This window comes from Microcebus murinus, chromosome 2 (assembly GCF_040939455.1).
Source record: "Microcebus murinus isolate Inina chromosome 2, M.murinus_Inina_mat1.0, whole genome shotgun sequence".
Lineage (NCBI taxonomy): Eukaryota > Metazoa > Chordata > Mammalia > Primates > Cheirogaleidae > Microcebus > Microcebus murinus.
This window is the reverse complement of record NC_134105.1, coordinates 34,174,642-34,200,317: the sequence shown is the minus strand read 5'-3', so window position 1 is coordinate 34,200,317 and position 25,676 is coordinate 34,174,642. Positions and strand designations below refer to the sequence as shown.

The 25,676-nt window shown below is 43.9% G+C and overlaps 2 protein-coding genes across 5 annotated transcripts in view; one reads left to right on the top strand and one right to left on the bottom strand.

Annotated features, from left to right (window-relative positions):
* The first annotated feature begins 9 nt into the window (after positions 1-9).
* CCDC17 (coiled-coil domain containing 17) lies at positions 10-6,227 on the top strand. The gene is made up of 12 exons (XM_012776023.3): positions 10-1,394; positions 1,477-1,870; positions 1,959-2,121; positions 2,319-2,402; positions 2,486-2,604; positions 2,792-2,905; positions 3,176-3,324; positions 3,426-3,523; positions 3,657-3,860; positions 4,027-4,237; positions 4,307-4,417; positions 4,684-6,227. The coding sequence occupies exons 1-12, from the start codon at positions 1,221-1,223 to the stop codon at positions 4,840-4,842; spliced, it is 1,980 nt and encodes a 659-aa protein (XP_012631477.1). The 5' UTR covers positions 10-1,220; the 3' UTR covers positions 4,843-6,227.
* Positions 6,228-6,926: 699 nt separating this feature from the next.
* The window catches only part of NASP (nuclear autoantigenic sperm protein), a 35,481-nt gene continuing 16,731 nt past the window's right edge, over positions 6,927-25,676 (bottom strand). For 2 of the 4 annotated variants that reach the window (XM_012776020.3, XM_012776019.3), the window contains 13 exons: positions 24,906-25,016; positions 21,906-21,986; positions 20,059-20,165; positions 18,315-19,325; positions 11,966-12,045; positions 11,157-11,233; positions 10,983-11,056; positions 10,116-10,304; positions 9,831-9,997; positions 8,594-8,650; positions 8,423-8,500; positions 7,607-7,735; positions 6,927-7,113 (listed from right to left, as the gene is read on the bottom strand). In XM_012776020.3, the coding sequence (XP_012631474.1) occupies positions 7,033-7,113; positions 7,607-7,735; positions 8,423-8,500; positions 8,594-8,650; positions 9,831-9,997; positions 10,116-10,304; positions 10,983-11,056; positions 11,157-11,233; positions 11,966-12,045; positions 18,315-19,325; positions 20,059-20,165; positions 21,906-21,986; positions 24,906-25,016 (2,242 nt within the window). In that variant the 3' untranslated portion in view covers positions 6,927-7,032. The remainder of the gene's footprint in view (positions 7,114-7,606; positions 7,736-8,422; positions 8,501-8,593; positions 8,651-9,830; positions 9,998-10,115; positions 10,305-10,982; positions 11,057-11,156; positions 11,234-11,965; positions 12,046-18,314; positions 19,326-20,058; positions 20,166-21,905; positions 21,987-24,905; positions 25,017-25,676) is intronic. The other 2 variants (XM_075997817.1, XM_012776022.3) reach the window with 2 other exon arrangements.

The window sequence follows — 25,676 nt, the reverse complement described above, 5'->3', positions numbered from 1 at the left end:
TATTTTTAGTAGGTGGGGGTGTCTCGCTGAGGCTGGTTTCGAACTCCTGACCTCAAGCAATCCACCCGCCTCAGCCTCCCAGAGTGTTAGGATTACAGGTGTGAACCACCACTCCCGGCCAAGAACAGTTATTTTAGAAAAGATGAAACCTTAGGCCAAGATCTGATGGACAAGTAGAAGTTAAACTTCTGGCACTGGCATTCTTTGGCTGTCCCTATAGTAATTAGTCCCTAATAGATATAGAGGACCAAGGTTATGCTCTAATGGGAGACAGAAATAATAAGCCTAATTTCATATTAGGAAGATAACTAGCCGATGGTGTGAACCAAAGGGAATAAATAGAGGTAAGAGGCAGAGGGACCAGCAGGATATCTGCTGGATTACAAAGGCCAGAAAGCCAGGGATCCTGCCTGCCATACTGTATTACAGTCCCTATTACTAGTAGTATGAGCAATCCATGTGCAAACAGTTGTGACAGAGCAGTAAGAACCATTAACATATTCCACTGAATGTAACATGGCATCTATTTTAAGACATTGTTATGTACTAAGAGAAAACTTGCCAGTTAAATCATGACACTAATTGTGGATCCTTCTACAGCTGAAAAAATAGGAATGAGGGAATGGACTTAGGGAAACACCACTATCCCCAGAGTGATTTGATCATGCAAAAGCTGTGGATGTTTCCAGAGACGCATATTGCTAGGAAGAGCTTTTCAGTCAGGAGAAAGACATGACTTCCTGGCAGAATGCCAAGAAGGGCAGACTGCCTCCTCTCCCAGGTGTTCTCTGGAACACACTCTACTAAATGACCAATGATAGAGTCAGTGGTAAGGGCCCAGCTAGCCTAGGAAGCAGCTGTTTTTGCCTTTTTATTAATATAGGCAGAGAAAACAAGATGCAATGTTAAGAGATTTGCCCAAGTTTATGCAATGAGTTAGTACAGACTTTGTGACACTTTTTCAAGCCAGTGGCTCCTCCCAAAGGTGGCCAAAGTTTCCCCACCCATTTTCCTGACCTGCCCAGGCCTGTGGTTGCTGCCCAGGGAGCTAAGTAAGGCTCCTCCCCAAACATAAACTTGAAGCTCTCCTAGACCTAGTAGACTTGGCCTTACCTCTCTGCCTCTGGCTTTCTGTCTCTTTCATCTTCCTCCGCCTTTCCCCGGCTCTCTGTCCCTTTTTCTGCAGGTCTCAGCTGGTGTCTGGAAACAGCTCCCATCCCATGGACTCCCACTCCGGGGAGCCAGGACTCCTGCCCTGTGAGACCTGTGACATGGCTTTCCGCTCCTCGGCCCTGTTAGCCACCCATACTCAGCGCTTCTGCATTGGCCGCGTGACTGAGGAGATGACATTTGGAGCACAGCCCTCAGTAGCCCCTGAACCACAGGGAGCGGCGGTAAGGGTCTCCTTCATGGCCACAGGTGGGTATTCAAGTGAGCCAGACCCTCACGATTCATCATCCTACGCCCTGTCCCCAGGTTGTGCCACAAGAAATCCGGGGCTTCCAAGAAGAGCAGGCCAGTAAATCTGCGCTGAAGGGGTTAACAGAGGAGGTACACTCACCTGCCTCTCCCCGCGGCTCGAAACGTCCCCAAACCTGTAGATCGTACTTGGAACACACAGAGATCGCAGACCACTGCTACCTCCAGGTGCAGCGGCTGCGGCTGTCCCTACAGGAAATGCGACCCTGGATAACAGAGGCCCCCTGGGGGTCCGCAGCGCTCTGGAGACGTTCAGAGGAGCCGCCTCAGGGCCCCACCTGCGAGGCTGCGGCGGCCCCGGGCGAGCGGCTGCGGGCGCTGCAGGCGACTCGCGCAAGGCGCGTGGCGGAGACTGAAGCACAGAGCCGGGCCCTGGAGCGCCGCGGCCAGGGTGAGGGGGGACTGAGGACCTGCCCTGCCCCTCGCCCTTTGGCTCGGGTTGCTCGGACCCGTTCTGACTCGGCGCCACACTCCCTCAGAACTGAGCCGGTGCCTCCAAGGTGTAGCTCGGACGCGGGGCGGGATATCCCGCCTATTCGGCTTGGAGCGGGAGCTTCGAGAACTCCGGGCAGAGGCGGGACGGACACGGGGAGCTCTAGAGGTGTTAGGGGCGCGCGTTCAAGAGCTACAGCCAGAGCTAGGGTGAGACCCGGCGGCAGCCGCACCGCGAGCGCGCGGCCAGAGCCGGAACCGAAGCGGGGGCGGGGCCCGCGGCGGGGGCCGAAAGGCGCAGGCGCAGCTGGAAGACCCGGTGTGCGAGGGCGGGAAGGAGCCGGGTGGCTGTGGGTCTGGGGTTAAGGTTCTTTATGGTGTCTCCGGCGCGTCGGTCCCCACCCCAGGACACGACTGAACTCCTGGCAGGAGGCGGAACTCTGTTGTCCGGTGCTACAGGCCAAACCAGCGACTCTGGCTGCCGAAATCGGGTGAGGGCTGGGATCCGGAGACGGGCGTGTGGCGAAGCGCTGCTGAGCCCTGGAAAGACTGCCTTGCTGTCCCCTACTCCTAGGGCCCTGCGCGAGGCCTATATTCGAGGCGGGGGTCGGGACCCGGGTGTTCTGGGACAGATGTGGCAGTTGCAAGTGGAGGCATCAGCACTGGAGATGCAACGGTCGTGGACCCGCAGGGGTGAACCGGGGGGCCCTCAGCATCAGTTGCCTTAGCCCTGGGAGGAGAAAAGAATGTGAGGGAGGGCGTCATTGGCATGGGCAAAAGGCCCGAGCTAGGAAACCTGGGTGATCTTTGTGACAGTGACTAAAATGTGAGCTGACAAGTCCAGTCTTGTCGAGGGAGCTCAAACGTTGGTTTATGGCAGGAAGGACAGGAGCCAAATCAGAGGAACTTCTAATAGTGGAAGCCGAAAACCAGCGCCTGGAGGCCGAAATCCTGGCCTTGCAGATGCAGAGGGGCCCTGGCCGGGCGCCCTGGGGTCAGTAAGCACCACAACCCCTTCCCACCTAGCCTTTTCCAGCAAGCCTGGGCCCAGGGAGAGGGTGGAGGGACCGTGCGTAGGGAATGAGGCTTGTGTTTGTGCCCCCTCCATTCGTGTCCACCGCATCTCCGTGGGTCTGTGTGTGTCCCTGTAACCCTGTGACTTCTCGGACCCATTTGTAGGCTTGGCTGTAGGGGAAATGGTGTCTCAGCCAAGATACCTGCTTTCTCCACTGCAGAGGAGTCCTAACTCTTCCTCTTCTCCTAGGGCCGAGGGAGCCGCGACCCCTGGCGGGTCCCAACCTACGACTGAAGGGGAGGAGAGATCCCCTACTCTTCCCGCCGCCAGTGGCGCCGCCGCTGCCACCACTTCCAGGCTCCACAGACCTTCAGTTCTTGGGTGGCTTGGGAAAGGCTGTGAGGACTGGGAATGGGGCACGGGCAGCTCTTCTCTGAGCAGGTGGGGGAGCGTGGGCAGCTAGAAGGATTTCTGGAAGAGTCAATTCTCTTGCCCACAGTCACAGCTTCCTGGAACAATGACCAGGAACCTGGGCCTGAACCCACATTTCCTCCTGCCCACATCTGACGTGCTGGGTCCTGCACCCTACGACCCTGGGTGAGGCCTGCCCCCTCCTTTGGCATCCTCTATGACTGGGCCAATGCTAGGGCCAGATAGACTTGGGAGCTGGCAGATGGGAGGGAAGGTGAGAAGAGTTGGGTGTTCACATGCTTAGATTTGTGTTCCCCAGGGCTGGCCTGGTCATTTTCTATGACTTCCTGCGGGGCCTAGAGTCTTCTTGGACTTGGGTGCAGCTAATGACTGGCTTGGCACGAGACAGCCAGGATACAGGAGGGACCACAGCATTGCCCCCAGCCCTTTGCTTGCCCCCACCTCCAGCTCCTGGGCCCGTGGGCAACTGTGCCATCCTTGCCAGCAGGCAGCCTGTGCCCAGGTCAGTAGGTGGGGATCATGACTGTGGTACCCTGCCATAATTGAGGCTTGTCCCTCTTTATGCTGTTTTCTCATCTGTATACAGAAGTCATTGGCTTTGAGGGCTGAGTCCTAGGAAAAGGGTCTGCAGTTCTGGCTTCTGACACTGCTTTTTGGTTATTCTACAGACTGCTACCTTCACCACCAGTATCCCTGGTCTGTGAACTACAGGCCTGGCAGGGACTGGCATGGCCTAGGGCACCACAGCCAAAGGCTTGGGCTTCACTTGTGCTATTTGACCAAGATCAGCGGGTCCTAAGTGGCTACTGGCGCCTCCCACTTCGGGCTCATCCTCCAGACCCTAGCCTTAGCCTTGGACAGATGAATGGGATACCCCAGGTGAGTGTGGAGGGTGGGGACTAGGCGTACTCCAAAGGACAGAGGCAGTACCATTTCTTCTCCCCTCAGGCAGGTCAGGCTGAGCTTTTCCTGCGGCTGGTGAATGCAAGAGATGCAGTTGTCCAGACACTGGCAGAGATCAATCCAGCAAGTGCCCACGAGTACCAATACCCACCTCTGGTGAGGGTCCAACTAGAGTGAAGGACACCATAGGTGTGGCTGGTGTAGTTAATATGTGCCAGTCTTTCTGTGCATTACTTACTTGATCCTCATATCTCTATTAGGTAAATATTATACTACTATGTAACAGATAAGGAAATCAAACCAAGACCAAATTAATTTGGTTCACAGTTTAGTGGGATGGGATGCTAAAGTAGCTTATCTCCAAAATCTGTGTACTTAACCTCTACATTTTTGCTTAAGACCCCCTTCTCCGCATTCCACAGGTGTCCAGCTCATCTTCACTGGGTGACAACTCCCTCAACCCCACAGCTGGCTTTGCTGATCCCCCACCTCCAGCAGAAGAGTCTCTCAGTGGAGTCAAGGATAGAGAAGAGGCTTTGGGCACTCGCCTCAGCTTTAACACGCCCCCAATGAGTTTCTAAACCCAGGTGAACGTGGGTGTGAGCATGTGCAGGACTAGGGCCTAGCACGGAGGCCTGTTCCCAGGCCTGCAGCTTTACCACTGTGTTCTGACACAGAGCCTGGAAGCAAACAGCGGTTATGAGTACAAAACAGAAGCTCCAACCACAGCTTTACCACTTCACAAGTACTTGTAGTACCTGTTCTGCTTTTGTAAAATAGATGCGAGAACTAAATGGGTATGTCAGGTATTTACAATATGGCACTTATAAAGTCGTCCGAAAAGTGACTGGGGGCATCCTTTAATTCCAACTAAAGGATAAAGTAATTCCTACTTGGCTTTTTGCTAAAGCCAATTTTATTCGTAGATTTCATCCAAATTCTTGTTTGCTGAGTACCTCTTCCAGGAAACCCAAGCTCTCAAGGTTCCATAACCAGGAAGCTTCTGCAGCCTTATATATAATCTAAATCTAAATAGATTCCAGGATAGGGCTGCAGCCTAATGTTTTTCCTCCCCACACCCACAAGCACGGGGTCCCATGTGAGATCTAGCTGAAATTAGACACTGAGCCTAGCCCCTGATCCCACTGTCAACCAAAGGATGTCAAGACTATCATGACTGTCCTGACCAACAAAGAAGAAAAAAAAAAAAAAAAAAGCCTCAGGACCTGGAACATTCACTGCAAAAGCATCTTCAGGAAGAAAGTTCAAAGCTAAGATAAGCCAGAGATTTCTGTAGCCATAAGACACTATGACCAACAGAGAAAAACTCCAGTTTTTACTACTCTTGTATTATTTATTTGGGGGAAGAAAAAAAAAACCTCTAGAAAATGGGGTTGACTTGAGGGTAAACAGCTCCCTCTGCCTTCAACTTTGCATGTTAAAAACAGCAAGTTCTAACCTACCTGTCTGTGCAGTGCAACAAAGTAGTCCCATAGGTATCAGGATTATTAAATTAAATCCCTTGCCTCAGCCTCAAGAGTAGTTAGAACTACAGTCTCGCAACACCATGCCCAGCTTATTTTTTCTATATATTTTTAGTTGGCCAATTACTTTCTATTTTTAGTAGAGATGTTGGTGTCTCTCTTGCTTAGGCTGGTCTCGAACTCCTGACCTCCAATGATCCTCCCACTTCGGCCTCCCAGAGTGCTAAGATGACAGGCATGAGCCACCTCGCCAGCCCAGGTTCTTTAAACTAAAGGTGAGGTAAAAAGCAGCTCAGCCCTACACCCTGGAGACATCAGTGACAGCCCAATGGGATGGCATTAATGTCAGTGCCTTAACAACCAACATCTTTGGACTGTACCCCCAAAACTGCTGGGCTTTCTACCTTTCAACCCTGTATCTCACACTGAAATGTTTCAGGCAGCCCAGGTGTTACGTATCTTTAAACACAATTCCAGACCAGGAGTTTTTGATCATCTTTATTTGAGAAAACTGCAGACAGGGTAACAATTCCAAGTGTTGATATATTTCAACCTTTCTATACAGAAAATAACAAATATAACTCAACCAGCCAGCCTCCCCACAGATTCTTCCAACCACATCCAAAGTGTCTGTCACATCAGTCCCACAACCACTTTCAACCAGAGAGCTCAAATCTCTACATTTAAACACACAGACTGTTTTCCTCAGGAATCACTCCCCACCCCCGCCCCAGCCCCAGTTTTTCTTCAGAGTTCTTTTTCCAGGACAGGATTGTGGCTCTAGTTGAAAAGTAGATGTATATGAGACAAGTATCACCCAAGGCCTGGCTCATAGCCAAAGTCCATTATCCATTTTTAGCACCGAAGAGCAAGATCGTCACACCAAGCCTTGTTTTTGTAGCCACCATTGAGGGACAGCACCACTGAAGGCTTGCAAAATAGCTGGGTTCAGTCAAGTATTTGAAAACAGAAAAAATATAGCACCATTGGAAGACAAAGGTCCTACAGCCACACTTGATTTGATCACTTCCACATTGGACACACAGGAATTGAGATTAGAACTTCCAACACAGATCAATGGAGAAGGCCAAAAAAGTACATTTGGCCACTGTATAAAACCTGGAGTGCTCCAAGGCACATATTCAGCCAATAATTAAGAAAAAAACATCAAAGCCTGAACCTTTGCTTACAATCTTTATTGAAGTTATACAAAAAGAATCCCCCAAAAGTGAAAAAATACATTATATACAAAAACACTTTCCCTTGGGAGGAAGGCTCTGCCCCCTCTTAACATGCAGTGCTTTCAACTGTAGCTCCAGCCTCCACTGTCCCCTCCACTGCTGCCCGGCTTTCAGCCTGATTCTCAGCCTGGAAGACAAATGGAGCCTGGGCATGAGTGACCCTAGTTTAAGCCATTCCGTGTTATATAACCGAGCAGGCCTCAGTCAGAGGAAGAGAACACACAGGTCACCCAAACTCTGCTTTGCTCCCTATATTAAGAGGCAGTGACCACAAAGTACAAGGCCATTTCCTGAATTCTCTGTGACAAGAGGGCTGACAGAGCCAATAATCATGTTACATGGAAAGTGGCAAGATCGTTAGGTCACTTTTGCTTGTTCATCAAGTGCCTTCTCATACATTCATTGGGGTCGGGACCTGTGGTATGTAGGTTCCATTTGCCAGTAAGTCATCCTACACTCCCATAACCAATTGTTTGCTGCACAATTACTGTTTCTGTGAGGGTTGCACTCAACAATCCAAACAGGCTCAAGGTGGGGAGCATGCACTTGGGAGGACTGGGTTCCCCCAGTCCTGAGAACAAGGGATGAGGCAAGAGGCCAAGCCCTGCTTAACTGCCCACCTCCTCCTCCATGTTTTCCGAAACTTCATTTCCACTGGGGACAGCATCCCCACTGCCTCCATTCATCTCCGGCTCTTGTTTGGCTTTCTTTGCATCATCTTTCCGGGGGCTCTCTTCCTCTGGTTTCCTCTAAAGATACAATTGTGAAGCCTTCACAAATGTGCTTAATGTTTTAAAAAAGACAACTACAAAACATTTTCTTCACTCTTCTGGTGCAAAGATCGTAAACACCAAAATTCATGGTTCTAAAGGTCTCTCTCCCTAGTCACAGGGGACAGATGCCAACCTGTACTATGCAGAATAAATCAGTCTGTCCCACCATATCAATTCAGCCTCCTTACAGGAATCACAGTGGGGTGGGGTTGGGGATGAGGAGCCAATGTGAACAGTAACCAAAGTGTAAGTTTGAATTCCCACATTTGAGTCAAGAAACAAAGCAAGAGTTAAGACTCCAATCCCCCACCCCCAAAAAAGCTCTACTGGCACCATAGGCAGAGGCGGAGGCAGATTCAGTAGTCTGTACCAGCAGGCCTGCTGCTGAATGACTGTTGTCAAAGGAAACCTGCCAGCTTCCTAAAATGGACTGTACCAATCCTCCTCAGCAGCTTTCCTAATAGTCCTTGGGCTGAAAAGGCCAGGAGAGTCTGCTGGAAGACATATTCAAGTGAAAATTGCCTTCACTCAAAAACCCTCACATTTGCAAAATGAGTGTCGTCACACACCAACTGTTAGGAGGGTTTATAGGAAAGGTAATCCTCATATATCATTTGGGATTTTAAAAAAAGGAAGAAAAGAAATAACCACATGTAGATTTACCTTCTTTCTGACAAGGTGAGAAATATCGGTCACACAATTTGATGATGAAGCACCATCTGCTGGCTTTCTACTGGCAATCTGGCAGAAAGGAAGCCTTTATTAGCAATGTACAAGCTATATGAGACCAACATTGAGGCTTAATATTAAATGACAAAACAACCAAATACCCACCATAGAGACTGAAGAGCCGCCTCCACTAGGAGTGAAACCTGAAGTAGAACTTTCCACCTACATGAGGGATGACAAATCCAAGTTGGTTTCATGATAGAACTCAGGCCACCTATAGTCTCACAACAGGTATCCACCAGCATCCAAGCAACTGATTAAGAATTGAAATACTAGTGGCCTCCAGACAGTATCAAGATCATCCACCCTCACTCCATCTGTACCTGTCCCACTCCCCCACCCAAGGCATAGGCAGAATGTGGATATTAAACTGCTTGTATCCTACCTGAAAGGTATAAAGCTCCCTGATATTCCAGCACCCAAAAGCAAAGCCAGGCAATTTGGGGTGAAAACCCCTCAATACTCAGTAATCCTTACAGAGTTCCCAGAAATGGAACTAGTTGCATATATTTGTTAAGAAATTTCTATTTGTCTGGTACTATCAGAAATATCTTATACATATGTACTACACATTGAACACCCAACCCCTTATCTGGATATCTGAAACTTTTTGAGCACTTACATGGCACTCAAAGAGAATGCTCATTGCTGCATTTCAGATTTTGGATTAGGGATGCTCAATTTTGGATCAGGGATGTGATGTACAATGTAAATATTCCATAATCCAGAAACACTTCTGATCCCAAGCATTTTGGATAAGGGTACTCAACCTTATTATCCCCACTTTACAGATAGGTCATGTAAGGCAGAGAAATGCCAATGATCACACACAGTAAGTAACAGATACAATTCAACCCTAGACAGCCTGGGGCTTCACAGCATATTCATTTAAGCATTATATGACAAGAATGATGAGCTCACCAACTCCCTGGAAACCAAATCATGATGAAAACTTCCTAGTAAATGGAACATTAACATTAGGAATACCAAATATGCTTGTTTTTTGTTGTTGTTGTTGTTTGGAGATAGAGTTTCACTCTTGTTGCCATGCTAGAGTATAGTGGTGTCATCATAGCTCACTGCAACCTCAAACTCCTGGGCTCAATCAATCCTCCTGCCTCAGCATCCCGGATAGCTTGAACTACAGGTGTATACCACTGCACCTGGCTAATTTTTGTTTCTTTAATAGAGACAGGGTCTCGCTGTTGCTCAGACTGGTCTTGAACTCCTGAGCTCAAGTGATCTTCCTGCCTCAGTCTCCCAGAGTGCTATTATTATAGGTGTGAGCCACCACACCCTCAAACATGCCATCATCAAAACTTTAAAAGGAAACCAAACTAACCAGAGTAGCTTTCAGAGCCAATTCAGCTACATTCCCACTACGCTGAGATTCCTTTGCATCTTCTATCTTCTCTCTAATTTCAGGTAGCAGTTCCTTCAGCTCCTCAATTTCTTTCTTGTATTCAGTAGGTGATCCTTCAGCCTCCTCCATCTGCTCCTTTAGTACAGCTACAAAAATAACAGGTTAATGCGATCAGTAAGAGTTACCATAAAAAAGAATCATTGTTTATACCTGTCAATTGCTGGATCCACCAACACTATCGTGAAGCAGCTGGTGCTCACTCACCCATTCTCTTCTCAATGACTTCAATAGACTTGCTGAACTGTGCCACTGCTTCATCATACTGAGAGTTGTACCCATAAGCCAAGCCCAGCTGGTAGTGGGTCTCTGCAAGGAGACGGTCATGGGCTTCCAGGTACTGCTCCTGCAGGGTTAGGCAAGCCTGGAACTCCTCCACAGCTTGGATATAGTTCTCTAATGAAGAGAAAAAGAACAGCACTTAATATAAAGTACTTCCAGAGTTCAGATGCATCCTGCAGTAATGCTCCCCTGTTTTACATTTCATTTTTATTTGTATTAATACTATCTCTAAGATCCTTGGATATAAAGAATATCAAATTGACTTTTAAAAATCTACTGAAGGACAGGCATGGTGGCTCATGCCTGTAATCCTAGCACTCTGGGAGGCCAAGGCGGGAGGACTGTTTGATTGCTTGAGCTCAGGAGTTCGAGATTAGCCTGAGCAAGAGACCCGTCTCTACCAAAAAGAAAGGAGGAAAAAAAACCCCAGCTGGTTGTTGCGGCGTGTGCCTATGGTCCTAGCTACTGGGAGGCTGAGGCAGAAAGATCGCTTAAAGCTCAGGAGTTGGAGGTTGCAGTGAGCTACAATGATGTCATTGCACTCTACCCAGGGCATCAGAGTGAGACTCTGTCTCAAAACACACACCCACACACACACAATCTACTGAAATACTTTCAGTTAGAGTACTGCTTAGAAGAGATTGTTCATTGTTCAAGGGACTACAGGAAACCTAAACTTAGTGTCTTTTTAAACCCAACCACCCAACTTATGATCAATCAAGCTGGATTCTAGAAAAGCTATTAAAGGAAGAATAGGGGAGGTTAGAGAACATAAAATGGAAAATGTATTACCAGATTCAACACTAACTTCTCCAAGTTTAAGATGTGCCTGTGCAGCATAAAGCTGGGCTTCTTTTGTTTCTTGCCTAAAAGAAGGAAAGTTAATCAGAAACCTTAACAGTACTTGTCTAACCCTAACTGCTTTGTTTTCAACCACCAAGCTCCCAACTGAGCCAAAAGTTTTACCTTTTAAAAATGATCTTTGCTAAATCCAGCATATCCCAGGCAAGCTCTAGGTTTCCAATCTCCTCCTCTTCGTTTTCCTGAAGAGACCAAAGTAGATCCAAACCATTGTAATTAGACAGAAGGACAAGACAGGCTTTTTTTTTTGGAGACAGAGTCTCGCTTTGTTGCCCAGCTAGAGTGAGTGCCGTAGCGTCAGCCTAGCTCACAGCAACCTCAAACTCCTGGGCTCAAGCAATCCTGCTGTCTCAGCCTCCCGAGTAGCTGGGACTACAGGCATGCGCCACCATTATTATTATTATTATTAATTTTTTCTATATATATTAGTTGGTCAATTTCTTTCTATTTATAATAAAGACGGTCTCGCTCTTGCTCAGGCTGGTTTCGAACTCCTGACCTCGAGCAATCCACCCGCCTCGGCCTCCCAAAGAGCTAGGATTACAGGCGAGAGCCACCACACCCGGCCAAGGCATCTTTTTAATAGTACAAATCTAAACGTATATAGTATGGCTTAAAAACAAATCCAGAAACACCTGACATGCAATTCAAAATTTTAGACTTTCTCCTCATAACCTAGAGAATGGGTCCCTACAAGGATTCTATCCTAACTCATCACATTATGTCAGTGAAATTTGGGGTCATATACTGACAGGACACTCTAGGATCAAATTATCTGTCCATCCTAGGCATGACTAAAAGGCTCCCTAATTCCTAACCAGGAGATAGCTATCTATAATTGTCACGTCCATACTAGCAAGCTACAGTCCTGCAACAAGAAAGCAGACAACAGTACTGAATGAATAACAACTTACCTTGTTTTCAAAAACTGAATCATGTGGTGTTTCTTCAGCCTTGTCATTTTCTTTATCCTCCTCTTCTGAGCCTTCAGTTTCTACAAACAAAAATTCCTCGGTATTGAGAATAAAACTAAAGATACCCTCTGACTAGTCAGAGACTCCAATAAACATGTCAACTTATATACTGACACAGGACAAGCAGATGCTAATCCAAGTAAGTTAGCATCTAAACTGAATATAAAGTCAGTGGTTATAGTCTAATTCAAGTCTAACCTAGATTTAGAAAGTATAACCTTATATAGTCTATGGGTTAGACCTTCAGCAATTAAAAGGCTGAATGTTTCTCTCTTATAAAAGTCAATCTGGATCATTCAGAATGAGAGAGATTAGCTGCTGCCTCTTATTCACTGGCTAGAAGCTTCCATTCATTCAGCCAGAAGCCAGCAGAGACCTCAGCTACTGTTTCTGGTATCTTTAAGCCACTCATTAGATAACACTAATAGCCTGGGAAAATACCAAAAGTTAAATTATTCCAGTCCATTCAGAGCAAGAATGCTCAAGAGACTAGCTTTCCCACAACAGAGCTATGGAGAAAAAAAGCATAGTCCTTACCAACTCTTACCAATGAGCATGCCACAGACTCCAGCCGGCTCTAGCACATATAGAATTTCAGTAAATAATACCACAACCCATCATTTTACTCCTATGCCTTGTTAATCATTCTTTTTAAATCTGAAGTCATAAACACCGTATTGATATATACTAGTCAACTGGCTAAAGGTCAGGCTCCTAATAAACAGCTGTACACTCTCGGTGATTAAGACAAAATTCACAACGTCAAATGACTAAAGTGGAATTTTTGTTGATACAAACAATTCATGAATTGGGTATAATATGCCTACCTCTGTCATATTTCATTAAGCACTTTTTTTTTTTTTTTTTTTGAGACAGAGTCTCACTTTTTTGTCCAGGCTAGAGTGAGTGCCGTGGCGTCAGCCTAGCTCACAGCAACCTCAAACTCCTAGGCTTGAGCGATCCTTCTGCCTCAGCCTCCCGAGTAGCTGGGACTACAGGCATGAGCCACCATGCCCGGCTAATTTTTTAATATATATATCAGTTGGCCAATTGATTTCTTTCTATTTATAGTAGAGACGGGGTCTCGCTCTTGCTCAGGCTGGTTTTGAACTCCTGACCTTTAGCAATCCGCCCGCCTCGGCCTCCCAAGAGCTAGGATTACAGGCGTGAGCCACCGCGCCCGGCCTCATTAAGCACTTTTAATACCAACAGAAAAGCTCAAATACTGTCAGTATCTTCTAAACATGGCAATTAGGTAGAGTGAAAAAGTCTAGTTAAAGGAGTTTTACTGGCAGCAATACTGCTTCAAGATGGGAAGAGGCACAGAAAATTCCTATATATTATGTATTGCTGTGACAAACTAAAGAAGTCCTCTAAAAACCAGTGACAAGTCACGCCAGTTAAACATTTTTAGCAAACAAACTGTTTTATTAAGTGTCTTTTCTCCTTTGACTGTAATCCAGTGCTTCCAAAGTATAGCTACCACCACACACCATTCATGTCCAAATTTCCGAGTGGGTTTGGCCTTAGAACCCTAAATTTATAACAGATCGGTGGTTTTCTTAACTCTGCCCAATCTCCAGCAGAACATGCAAGACAGCTAAAGTAGATCTACATATTTAACTTTTAAAAATAATAAACTTTAAAAAATTTCATCTTTCTAATTTGTAGGAAAAATTAAATTGATATTTTTATTCTATACTCTTAATTAGTAGTATGTTCCTCCTCATACCAGAATGCTAGAAGATGACCTCTAATTTGTAAGAAAATATTTTAAATACTTGCAAGTTTTACATCAAATTTTTTAATTTTTATAATTGCCCAAGAAGAATATTGGTTTCTCTTGAGGAATCTCCATTACCTTCATGGAATGGTGCAGCGGGAGTTAGGTCAATGAGAAAGCCATTACTTTAAAACATTTCCCAATCTGGTAACCTGTACCCAGGAATTAATGACAATGCCCTGATGTCCTTAGTAAAGAAATTTGTTAAATTATTTTCCAAGCTTCTTTGTTTTTTTTTTTTGAGACAGAGTCTCGCTTTCTTGCCCAGGCTAGAGTGAGTGCCGTGGCGTCAGCCTCGCTCACCGCAACCTCAGACTCCTGGGCTCAAGCAATCCTCCTGCCTCAGCCTCCCGAGTAGCTGGGACTACAGGCACGAGCCACCATGCCCGGCTGATTTTATATTATATATATTAGTTGGCCAATTAATTTCTTTCTATTTTTATGGTAGAGACGGGGTCTCGCTCAGGCTGGTTTTGAACTCCTGATCTTGAGCAATCCGCCCGCCTCGGCCTCCCAGAGTGCTAGGATTACAGGCGTGAGCCACCGCGCCCGGCCTCCAAGCTTCTTTGATAATGGACTATTTTTTGCTAGGTATGTCTATTTTATCCTTCATAGAAAGGAAAATACCTTTTTATACAATCTATCTGCTCTTGTAGCATCCTCAAAACAGTATGGGCACCAGAAGAATGACTTTTTTTTTTTTTTGAGACAGAGTCTCGCTTTATTGCCCAGGCTACAGTGAGTGCCGTGGCATCAGCCTGGCTCACAGCAACCTCAAACTGTGGGCTCAAGCAATCCTGCTGCCTCAGCCTCCCAAACTAGCTGGGACTACAGGCATGCACCACCATGCCTGGCTAGTTTTTTCTATATATATTAGTTGGCCAATTAATTTCTTTCTATTTATAGTAGAGATGGGGTCTCACTCTTGCACAGGCTGGTTTTTAACTCCTGACCTCGAGGAATCCGCCCGCGTCAGCCTCCCAGAGTGCTAGGATTACAGGCGTGAGCCACCGCGCCTGGCCAGAAGAATGACTATTAAAGGCAAACAAAATGTACCAATTCTTGGTTATATTAGCATTCTCACAGGGAAGTGCCACCAGATTGGCCAGTGCAGTCTATCTGAGCATAGCCATCCTATATACCTACAATTTAAAATTTTTATTTGTTTATCAACCACATCTAACGTGACAATTAGAAAAGAACAGTCCAGGCCAAGCGCAGTGGCTCACACCTGTAATCCTAGCACTCTGGGAGGCCGAGGTGGGCGGATTGCTCGAGGTCAGGAGTTCAAACCAGCCTGAGCAAGAGCGAGACCCTGTCTCTACTATAAATAGAAAGAAACTAATTGGCCAACTAATATATATAGAGAAAAAATTAGCTGGGCATGGTGGTGCATGCCTGTAGTCCCAGCTACTCAGGAGGCTGAGGCAGTAGTATCACTTCAGCCTAGGAGATCGAGGTTGCTGTGAGCTAGGCTGACACCGTGGCAAGAGTCACAGGACAGGACAGGACAGGACAGGACAGGACAGGACAGGACAGGACAGGACAGGACAGGACAGGACAGGAAAGGAAAGGAAAGGAAAGGAAAGGAAAGGAAAGGAAAGGAAAGGAAAGGAAAGGAAAGGAAAGGAAAGGAAAGGAAGAAAATAGTTCAATTATTTTTATCAGAGAGATATAGACAGCCCAAGAAGCTGCAAAAAGTCAACAGCTGGTAGTAAAGTGAAGAGGAAACCAGTTGTGAGATTTCTGCAGACTAGTGCTGCCACATGAAGAGAAATAAAGCACAGAAAGTAAGGGGCTGGGACCCAGAGCCAGACAGACTGGGTACCCAGCCTTCTCTTTACTGGCTATGTGATTAGGGCAAATTACTGATTCTTCTTCTTTTTTATTTTTTTTGAGACAAAGTCTCACTCTGTTGCCCAAGCTAGAGTGCCCTGGTGTCAGCCTAGCTCACAGCAACCTCAAACTCTTGGGCTCAAGTGATCCTTCTGCCTCAGCCTCCCCTGATTAGCTGGGACTACAGGCATGTGCCACCATGCCAGGCTAATTTTTTCTATGTATTTTTAGTTGGTCAATTTGTTTCTATTTTTAGTACAGATGGGATCTCACTCTTGATCAGGCTGGTTTCGAACTACTGACCTTGAGCGAACCACTCGCTCCCAGAGTGCTAGGATTACAGACATGAGCCATCAGGCCTGGCCCAAATTCATTTCTAAAATATGGAAAACTGTGCCATCTTTTTATGCAGTACCAGTACATAACACAAAAAATCCAACATATGAAAAGCCTGGGGCTTTAAGTACAGTTAATTTTAAAAATAAGTGACCAGGAAATTTCTGATAAGAAGTGAATGAGGCCGGGCGCGGTGTCTCACACCTATAATCCTAGCACTCTGGGAGGCCGAGGCGGGCGGATTGCTTGAGGTCAGGAGTTCAAAACCAGCCTGAGCAAGAGCGAGACCCTGTCTCTACTATAAATAGAAAGAAATTAGTTGGCCAACTAATATATATAGAAAAAATTAGCTGGGCATGGTGGCGCATGCCTGTAATCCCAGCTAATCAGGGGAGGCTGAGGCAGAAGGATTGCTTGAGCCCAAGAGTTTGAGGTTGCTGTGAGCTAGGCTGATGCCACGGCACTCACTCTAGCCTAGGCAACAAAGCGAGACTCTGTCTCAAAAAACAAAAAAGAAGTGAATGAAAGAAAAAGGTGAACATTGCTTTCTTCAATGTGAGGTAGCCTGGGGAGAACAATATATTCAAGGCAGAACTAGGTTTTAATTCGGTACTATGACTTACTGTTTGACTCTTACCAAATCATGTAACTTTTAAGCCTCATCCTCCTCAACACTATAACTTGAACAATACTACCTACACCACATGGTATTGTCTTGGAATCACAAGAAATGTATATAGGCTGGGAGCAGTGGCTCACACCTGTAATCCTAGCACTCTGGGAGGCCGAGGCAGGTGGATTGCTCGAGGTCAGGAGTTCGAAACGAGCCTGAGCAAGAGCGAGACCCCGTCTCTACTATAAATAGAAAGAAATTAATTGGCCAATTAATATATATATATAAAAATTAGCCGGGCATGGTGGCGAATGCCTGCAGTCCCAGCTACTCAGGAGGCTGAGGCAGCAGGATTGCTTGAACCCAGGAGATTGAGGTTGCTATGAGCTAAGCTGACGCCACGGCACTCACTCTAGCATGGGCAACAAAGTGAGACTCTGTCTCAAAAAAATAAAATAAAATAAATAAAATAAATAAAATAAAAATAAAAACAAATAGATTTTTAAAAAAGAACAAGACATGGGAGTTTTTTTAAAACCTGAGGAATTCAGTTCTGTGCCTTTTCCACAAAGAACTCCTAAAGCTTGATTAAGAAGCCCAATGGTGCTGCCATTTAGCCAATTCACTTCTGGTTACTATGCCTGTGCTGGCTGGAGTGCTGGGACCTGCACATAGGTAGAAGGAAGTTTACCAGAACGAAGTCCAAATATTGAAGATGGGTCTCTGAAAATCTACAACCGAAGAGAACTCAAAGTAGTCTGGCAATTACACGAAGTAACAATTAGTTGGAAAATACCTGTGGTTATTAATGTCAATGTTAGATGAACCTTATATACAGTAGAATCCTCAAATGATAGCAAAAGTCAGACGTGCCAATTATGGAATTACTAATTAGAGGCTTATACATCCTGATGAAATTGAATCACAATTAGACCAATAGCAATACAAAGCATCCTCACTTTATAGCATTCTAAGTAACAAAAAACTCAGTTTAGCAGCCAAAGCAAGCATGAAATGTGAAGGGAAAGCAGCAAGGGGGCTAATAGTTACATTTTTTTATTGTCTTGGGGCTATGGGCTATTTTAACTAATGTGGATAAGCCTCTAAAGTTTAGTGTTTAGAGACTAAACACTTCTTGAAGACTAAAGGTAGAAAGGGGCACCAGAATTCTTTAACTCTGGTGATAGAACATTCAAGGTTAACTGCTTTCATTTAAATGGCATGCCTGCTTAAGTGTACCAATTCAGTGGATTCTACTGCTCTGTTCCTGCTTCCTGAAGCAGAGAAAACAAGTCATGTGAACAATAAATTTAAAAAATCCAGAGGCATGCAAGTGAACGTCCATTCAGCATTCTCTGCCAGCCTAGCCCACTCGTTTCCTACCTACCCCACCCCGCATCCACATTTTCCATCCCCCTTTATTGGCTAGTATGGTGCAACATGTTACTGATAGCTAGCCAAGTTCTCGGAAATCACAGAGAAGACCTATTTTGCAGTTAGTAAAAGCGTTAGTTTATAAGCCAGCTAAAGACTTGCTGCTTTTGATTTAACTTACTCAACTTATCACAACCTTCTTAAACTACACCCATTTTCATTTAGCCCTTTCCTAATCCAAAGGCAGACGGAAAATCCTGAATGGAAGGCTGACTTTTACCCATGATTAGTGAGTCAAATCCAGAATGTACTCCACCCACTGCAGCTCTTGCATATCCCCCGGTTACCTTCACCCTCTTTCATCTGTTCTTCTCTCTCTTGTGTCTCTTCATTAGCAGCTATCTTAATTTTGTCTTCAGGTGATTTCTCAGTAGCTCCCTGGGCTACCTTGGTATCAACCCCATCTCCAGCTGCCTCAGACTCTTCTATGGAGAGCTTAGTCTCCTCCTGGCTAGGAACCAACTTTGTCCTCACCTTATCCTCTAGTCCTGAACCATCTTTTGTCTCTGTCAGTCTTTCTAAAGTATTCTGTGATTCAATGGGAGTCTGATCTCCTGCAGCTGGCAGTCCATTGACTGCATCATCCTTAAGAACTATGGCCTCCTGCCCAGGCTTCTCAGAAACTTCTGATCCACCATCCATAGCTGAGGCCTCTGCAGCCTCTGTTGTCACCTCTGATGACTCTTCAACAACAGGTACTTCCTGCTCTACCAGCTGCTCAAGAACAGCCTTTCCTGTCTCATCTTCAGAGGAAGCTACCTTCTCCTTTGGCTCATCCCCACCCACATCCACTGGCTTGACTGCAGGGTCTACAGGCTCTCCTACCTCCACTGTAGCACCCTGCTTTTCTAGAGCCACAACAGGCTGCTCTTCTGAAGCTTCTTTTGGTTTCTCCTCTATGCTCACAATTACCTCTCCCTGCTTCTCCTGACCTCCTTTTTCTCTGCATTCCTCCTGGATATCAGTTTCAGAAACTGATTTTTCTTCCTCAGCATCTGGTGCTTCCTGTTCTGGTTTCCCAGAAATGACCTCAGTTTCATTTAGTCCTCCTGGTGCTGCTGATCCTTTTGCCTCTTCAGAGGTTTCAATTAACTGATCTGGAATCAATTCAACTTTTTCCTGTAGCTCCTCTGCAGGCTCACTTATATCCATATCTTCTCTTCCACCCTTTTCCACTTCACTCTCCTGTTCTTTATCAGTTCCAGGCTTTACCAGAGACTTGTCTTCTGTTTTTTTTGCTTCTTCTTTTTCTCCCATGGCGTCATAAACCTGTTCTCTCAACTCTTCCCTTGCTTCCTCTACATGGTTAAAGAACATGAAGCATAAACATGTCTTCGAGTTTCATGATAAAGACATAAATGGAAACTAAAAACACATTCCCTTTAAACCCTCAAAAAGCCTAGCAAGTTTTAGCAGATTGCCTAAAAATGACCTGCCCTTTTGAGAAAAGAAAAGGGAGAGTCCCAGCTAGCAGAGCAACTTATTGCAAAAGAAATCCAAGCTCATTAAACTAGATATTATTTTACTTAAGCATTCTGATTACCAGTTAGGCAAGAGATGCCAAGCTTTTCATTCTCCTTACAGACCCACATCTGATAAATAAAACTCTAGTATCCAAACTCAGGTTAGAAATTAACATTTAACTTTTAGACATAAAAATGTAAAAGGGCTCCCAAAGTATTGCTGTTAAAATAACTGAGCTGCACAGACTATTTAAAAAACTTGCATCAGAAAAATATTTAAGGTTGTAGTAATATTTAAAACACCCATTTAATCTTGCTTTTATCATAGTTAAAAAAAAAAAATTTAAATAACCAGATTTATTTGAGACATTAAGTTATCCTCTTACAAAAGCCTGTTGTTAGTTGCAGTAATTGGCTACACCCACTGCTGTCTCCACCAGATGCAAGCATCACCCCAAACATCTTAGGAGAGACTGTCCAGGGCAGAGAGAGCCCTATTTCCATCACTTGTATAAAAGAAATATACAACACGTCGCATCCCTTGAATGTCACGTGCAACTCCACATACCATCTGTGTTATCATTATTTTCTACCAGAGATTCTTCTGTTTTTTCTCCCTCTTCCTCTTCCACATGCACACCTTCCAAGGCATTTCCCAACACACCATTCTCCATTCTAGGAGAACAAAAGGGAGAAAGCACTAAAGGTTTGATGGCTACAACCTAACAATTTTTTCCAGAAAATATAGTCCTAACAAAAAAAAAAAAAAGAAGAAGAAGAAAATTCAAAAAGAAAAAATATATATCATCCTATATTATAAAAGCAACAGAAGAGTAAGCCAAGTGAGGGCAATATGAAACTATACATACTCATGGAAGAAGAGGATCAATTAAACTTTAATATAAATTAAAGCTGTAAAAACACTGAAGGAAATAAGCATACTTCTCACCCTGCCACCTAAAAAGCACTATTGACTCTTATTCAAAAGGACAAGACATATTACTTCCACCACTTTATCAAAACAATAAAAATAAAAAGACAAAAGGACAAGACATATATGCATTCCCTCTTTACAATAGGGCCATAATATTTCCCAAACTTCACATCCACCCTCATTTCTCTAGATAGCCAGTAACATTCTGGCAGGATTTTCATGGAAAATCATCAGAATGCTCTGTATGATTACAAGGTTAGAAATTTCCCAGAACTGAAATTAAATAGATGACAGGCCGGGCGCAGTGGCTCACGCCTGTAATCCTAGCACTCTGGGAGGCCGAGCGGGCGGATTGCTCGAGGTCAGGAGTTAAAAACCAGCCTGAGCAAGAGCGAGACCCCGTCTCTACTACAAATAGAAAGAAATTAATTGGCCAACTAATATATATAGAAAAAATTAGCCAACCATGGTGCTGCATGCCTGTAGTCCCAGCTACTCAGGAGGCTGAGGCAGCAGGATTGCTTGAGCCCAGGAGTTTGAGGTTGCTGTGAGCTAGGCTGACGCCATGGCACTCACTCTAACCTGGGCAACAAAGCTAGACTCTGTCTCAAAAAAAAAAAAAAAAAATAGATGACAGATCATTTGCTAGTTTGTACACCCTCAATTTATCTTATTCTGGTTAATAAGTTCTGGTAAAAAATACCCAAGAACTTTCTAATACTTTAAGGTACTAAAAAAAAAGACTACTTGTGAGTCTTATTTACTAGACATTCTAATGTGCTAGTTCTTTCAAATTGTCCTCTATTCAGTCTTGTTTTGAGCTAGCTCAGAGTGCTTTTAAAAATTCTGTCTCAGCCGGGCAAGGTGGCTCACACCTGTTATCCTAGCACTATGGGAGGCCCAGGTGGGCGGATTACTCATGGTCAGGAGTCTGAAACCCAGCCTGAGCAAGAGCAAGACTCCGTCTCTAGTATAAATAGAAAGAAATTAATTGGCCAACTAATATATATAGAAAAACTTAGCCAGGCATGGTGGCGCATGCCTGTAGTCCCAGCTACTTGGGAGGATGAGGCAGCAGGACTGCTTGAGCCCAGGAGTTTGAGGTTGCTGTGAGCTAGGCTGATACCACGGCACTCACTCTAGTCTGGCCAACAAAGCTAGACTCTGTCTCAAAAAGAAAAAAAAAAAATAAAAAGTTCTCTCTCCATACTGTACTTTGACCAATTATTGACGATTCATTATTGGAAAGATCTTTGCTTCTAATGACCCCTAAACTTAAATATAATTTAAGTTTAAACTCAAAACTTAAATATAATTTTAATCTTTGCATCAAGCGCCATCACAACTTCCATCACTATTTCAAGCTCCTTCAAAACTCTTTCTAGGTAAAACCAGTCTCACTTAGCTCATGTGAAATCTCAAAGCTAGTAAACAATCTTAGCAAACATGGAAATTTTAGTTTTTAAATAGACCAACCATACCTTGCCAATTCCAAAAGTGATTTCCCATAGAAAAAGAAGGCTTCTCCACATTCATTAGCTGTCTCTCCATACTTCTTACCTCTACAAAGAGAATAAACAAACATCTATCGTTAAAATCTCAATTAACAAGTAGTCTGACACATTTATTTCTAGTTCTTTAGTTATAAATTAACATTTCTTCAGTAACAAACTCCTAAGAAATCAGTACTCCCTCTTTGTTTCACGTCAAGGTCAAATGGACTCTGGCTCACACCTGTAATCCTAGCACTCTGGGAGCCTGAGGTAGGAGGATCGTTTGAGCTCAGGAGTTTTAGGCCAGCCTGAGCAAGAGTAAGACCCTGTCTCTACTAAAAATAGAAAATATTAGCCGGGCATGCATGCACACCTATAGTCCCAGCTACTCAGGAGGCTGAGGCAGGAAGATCTCTTGAGGCTGGGAGTTTGAGGTCGCTATGACCTAGGCTGATGCCATGGCACTGTAGCCTAGGTTACTAAGGGAGACTCTGTCTCCAAAAAAAACAAAAAACAAGAAACAAACAAACAAACAAAAACCCCAATGTATTAAGTTAACGTTACATTTACATGCTCTTCATCTATCTATGATGTATATTCTAAGTGACGTCAATTTGCTAGAGTTAGTATATAATCTTAGGACTGAATTGCATTACTAGGTATTTCTCCTGCTATGAGATGGATATCAATATAGACTAGAATAAAAGACCTTTGTCTGGGACCTAGAGAATGAATAAGGTCCATGAAAAGGCATCATGATATAAATAAAGAACACAATATCTGGAGCCATTCTGCCTAGATTCATATCCTACCTTTAACCTCTAACTAGCCCTATAACCTTAGAAAAATTACTTATTCTCATAGTGCCCTAGTTTTTTCATTTCTAAAATGGGAATATCAATTGCTCAAAAAGCTAAAGCAAGGCCGGGCGCAGTGGCTCATGCCTGTAATCCTAGCACTCTGGGAGGCCGAGGCGGGCGAATTGCTCAAGGTTGGGAGTTCGAAACCATCCTGAGTGAGACCCTGTCTCTACTAAAAATAGAAAGAAATTAATTGACCAACTAAAAAATATATATATACAAAAAGTTAGCTGGGCATGGTGGTGCATGCCTGTAGTCACAGCTACTTGGGAGGCTGAGGCAGGAGGATCGCTTGAGCCCAGGAGTTTGAGGTTGCTGTGAGCTAGGCTGACGCCACGGCACTCACTCTAGCCAGGGCAACAAAAGTGAGACTCTGTCTCAAAAAAAAAAAAAAAAAAAAAAAAGCTAAGGCAAGAACTAAATGAGTTCATGTATGCAAAAGCATTGAAAACAATGCTTAGAAACACAGCACTGTGTAAGTTTTAGCTATTAATATCTAGGCAAGCAAGAAGGAGAAAAGAAATCACACAGTGTGATGAATGGGAAGAGGTACTTCTCTATGTAAAGTAAGGAGACCAACTTTCAAGCAGTAACAGATTGGCAGAAGTCATCCAAAATCAGGCCAACTACTGACAGTAACTAGAGAAATTAAGCAGGAAATTGTGATGAAGGGTCATCTTTAAAGGTGGTCTATTAGATTAGAATAGTGTACCTCAAATTTTCTTCCTAAACACCCTTACTGGCAGGGCAGTAGGGATACTGACCTCTCCAGGAATCTAGGAAGAATAAGCTAAGAAAAGTGTTTATTTGTGCTTTATCCTAAAAACTTGATAACATTTTACATTGTAAGACAATCATGTATTTTTATATAAAAATACCTAGATACTATCAGATAAAGTTTGGTCTCCACCGCCACACCCCAATGCATTAAGCTCAGGTGGAGATAAACAAAGATGCCAAAATCAAACAAAAGATTATTACAGACATTCAATAAGATTCTGTTCTGGATGTTGGGAAAGGGAATAGGTGTTAGGATAAGAATGGACTGATATGGCCCTTAATCATAATGAGCTTCAAACCTGAAATCAATAAATGCTTCATTATAACCATTTCTTTTATAAGGAAGATTGAATTCAATTGTTTGTAATATACTCAACCAATAAGGAACATGACTGACCTCAAATTGCAATTGGTAATTCTATTTTAGAGGAAACTTGCTCAAACCAAGTCATAGGAGGAAAAGGCCACTGCTAGAAGACTTACTTACTCTTTTTTCTTTTTTAGATCTGGAGGTACTTTAAAGTCTTTGGGGAAAATAAATCACCTTTAAGATACTAAAGCTAACCTTTTCCTCCAGGATATAGGTATAGGGCCAACTGGTGGTAGCTGCCAACTTCCATGCAGTTGCAACAGCAGGTAACACGTGGCTAAAAATGTATGAAAAATGCGGTGCTGGCCAGGGACAGTGGCTCCTGTCTGTACTGCTAGCAGTCTGTCCAGAAGGCCAAGGAGGGAGGATTGCTTGAGCTCAGGAGTTCAAGACCAGCCTGAGCAAGAGCGATACCCAACCTCTAGTAAAAATAGAAAAATTAGCCAGGCTTTGTGTGGGTGCCTATAGTCCCAGCTGCATGGGAGGCTGAGGCAGGAGGACCACTTGAGCCCAGGAGTTTGAGATTGCAGGGAACTACAATGGCACCACTGTATTCCTACCCATGGCGACAGAGCAAGACTCCATCTCAAAAAAAGAAAAAGAAAAAGAAAAGGTCAAAAGAAAAATACTGTGCTAATATCTTTTGTGGCAGGGTAGGCAATCATTACTTGCTTGGACCTGAGGGGTTCTACCAGACACATAACTTCCAAAGTCCCAGACAAACCAGGATAAGGTGGTACCCTAATTAGTGGTGATCAGAACATAAATTATCTTACTCAGAAAAATTAAAGGCTGAAATTGCTCAGTGATATTTAAGTTTTACAGTTACATATTTACACGAATAAACTTTTGCATTTAAAATAGTCAAATGTTTTAAAACTCTTAATCTTCATGCTTTTCCCCCATAAAATAACTTTTTATAACTCAAGGTTTATTAGGAACATGATATTACATCACAGCAAAACATGTAGTACTTACAAAAGACTAGCTGCTTCCTGGAATGCATTGACAGCTGCTGGAATATCCCCCATCACCAGATGTTTCTGTCCTAAACCCAGTAATTTCTTAGCTTCACTATCCACATCCAGACTGCAAGAAAAAGATTTTTTTCTAGTATCAAATACTATTTAAATCAACATTTTCTGAATATCTGCTATATTTGAGAATAGTTTCTTTAATTTTTTTTAAACTTTTAGACTACTCTGGCAAAGCCCAGTTGAGTCACACTTATTTACTACCACAAAATCAAAAGGAATTTCAAAGGCAACATTCCCAGAAGCCTGACTAGAATATTTTCTCATAAAGGCTTATCTCCTCACAAAGCCTATATTGTATATAACCATAAATATTTGTTCATTAAGTAACAAAGAATCACAAAGGAACTAAAAAATCATACAAGTTGCACTAGCTAAAAGAAAAATTTAAATTAAGGAACACTTAGAATAGGGCAACAGGCAGTGATCTCAAGATGAAGACAACGTGGTATTGGCATAAAGAAAAGCAGATAGATCAAATGGAACAAAATGGAATACAAAAATGGATCTACACATATATGGCCAACTGAAATTTTGACAAAGGTGCCAAGGTAATTCAATAGGGAATGGATAATCTTTCTAACAAATAGTGCTGGAATAACTGGATACCCAAACACAAAAAAGTAAACCTCAATCCTTACCTCCCATCTTATACAAATTGAAATGGATCACAAGCTTTCTAAATATTTAAAATTTAAAACCATAAAACTTCTAG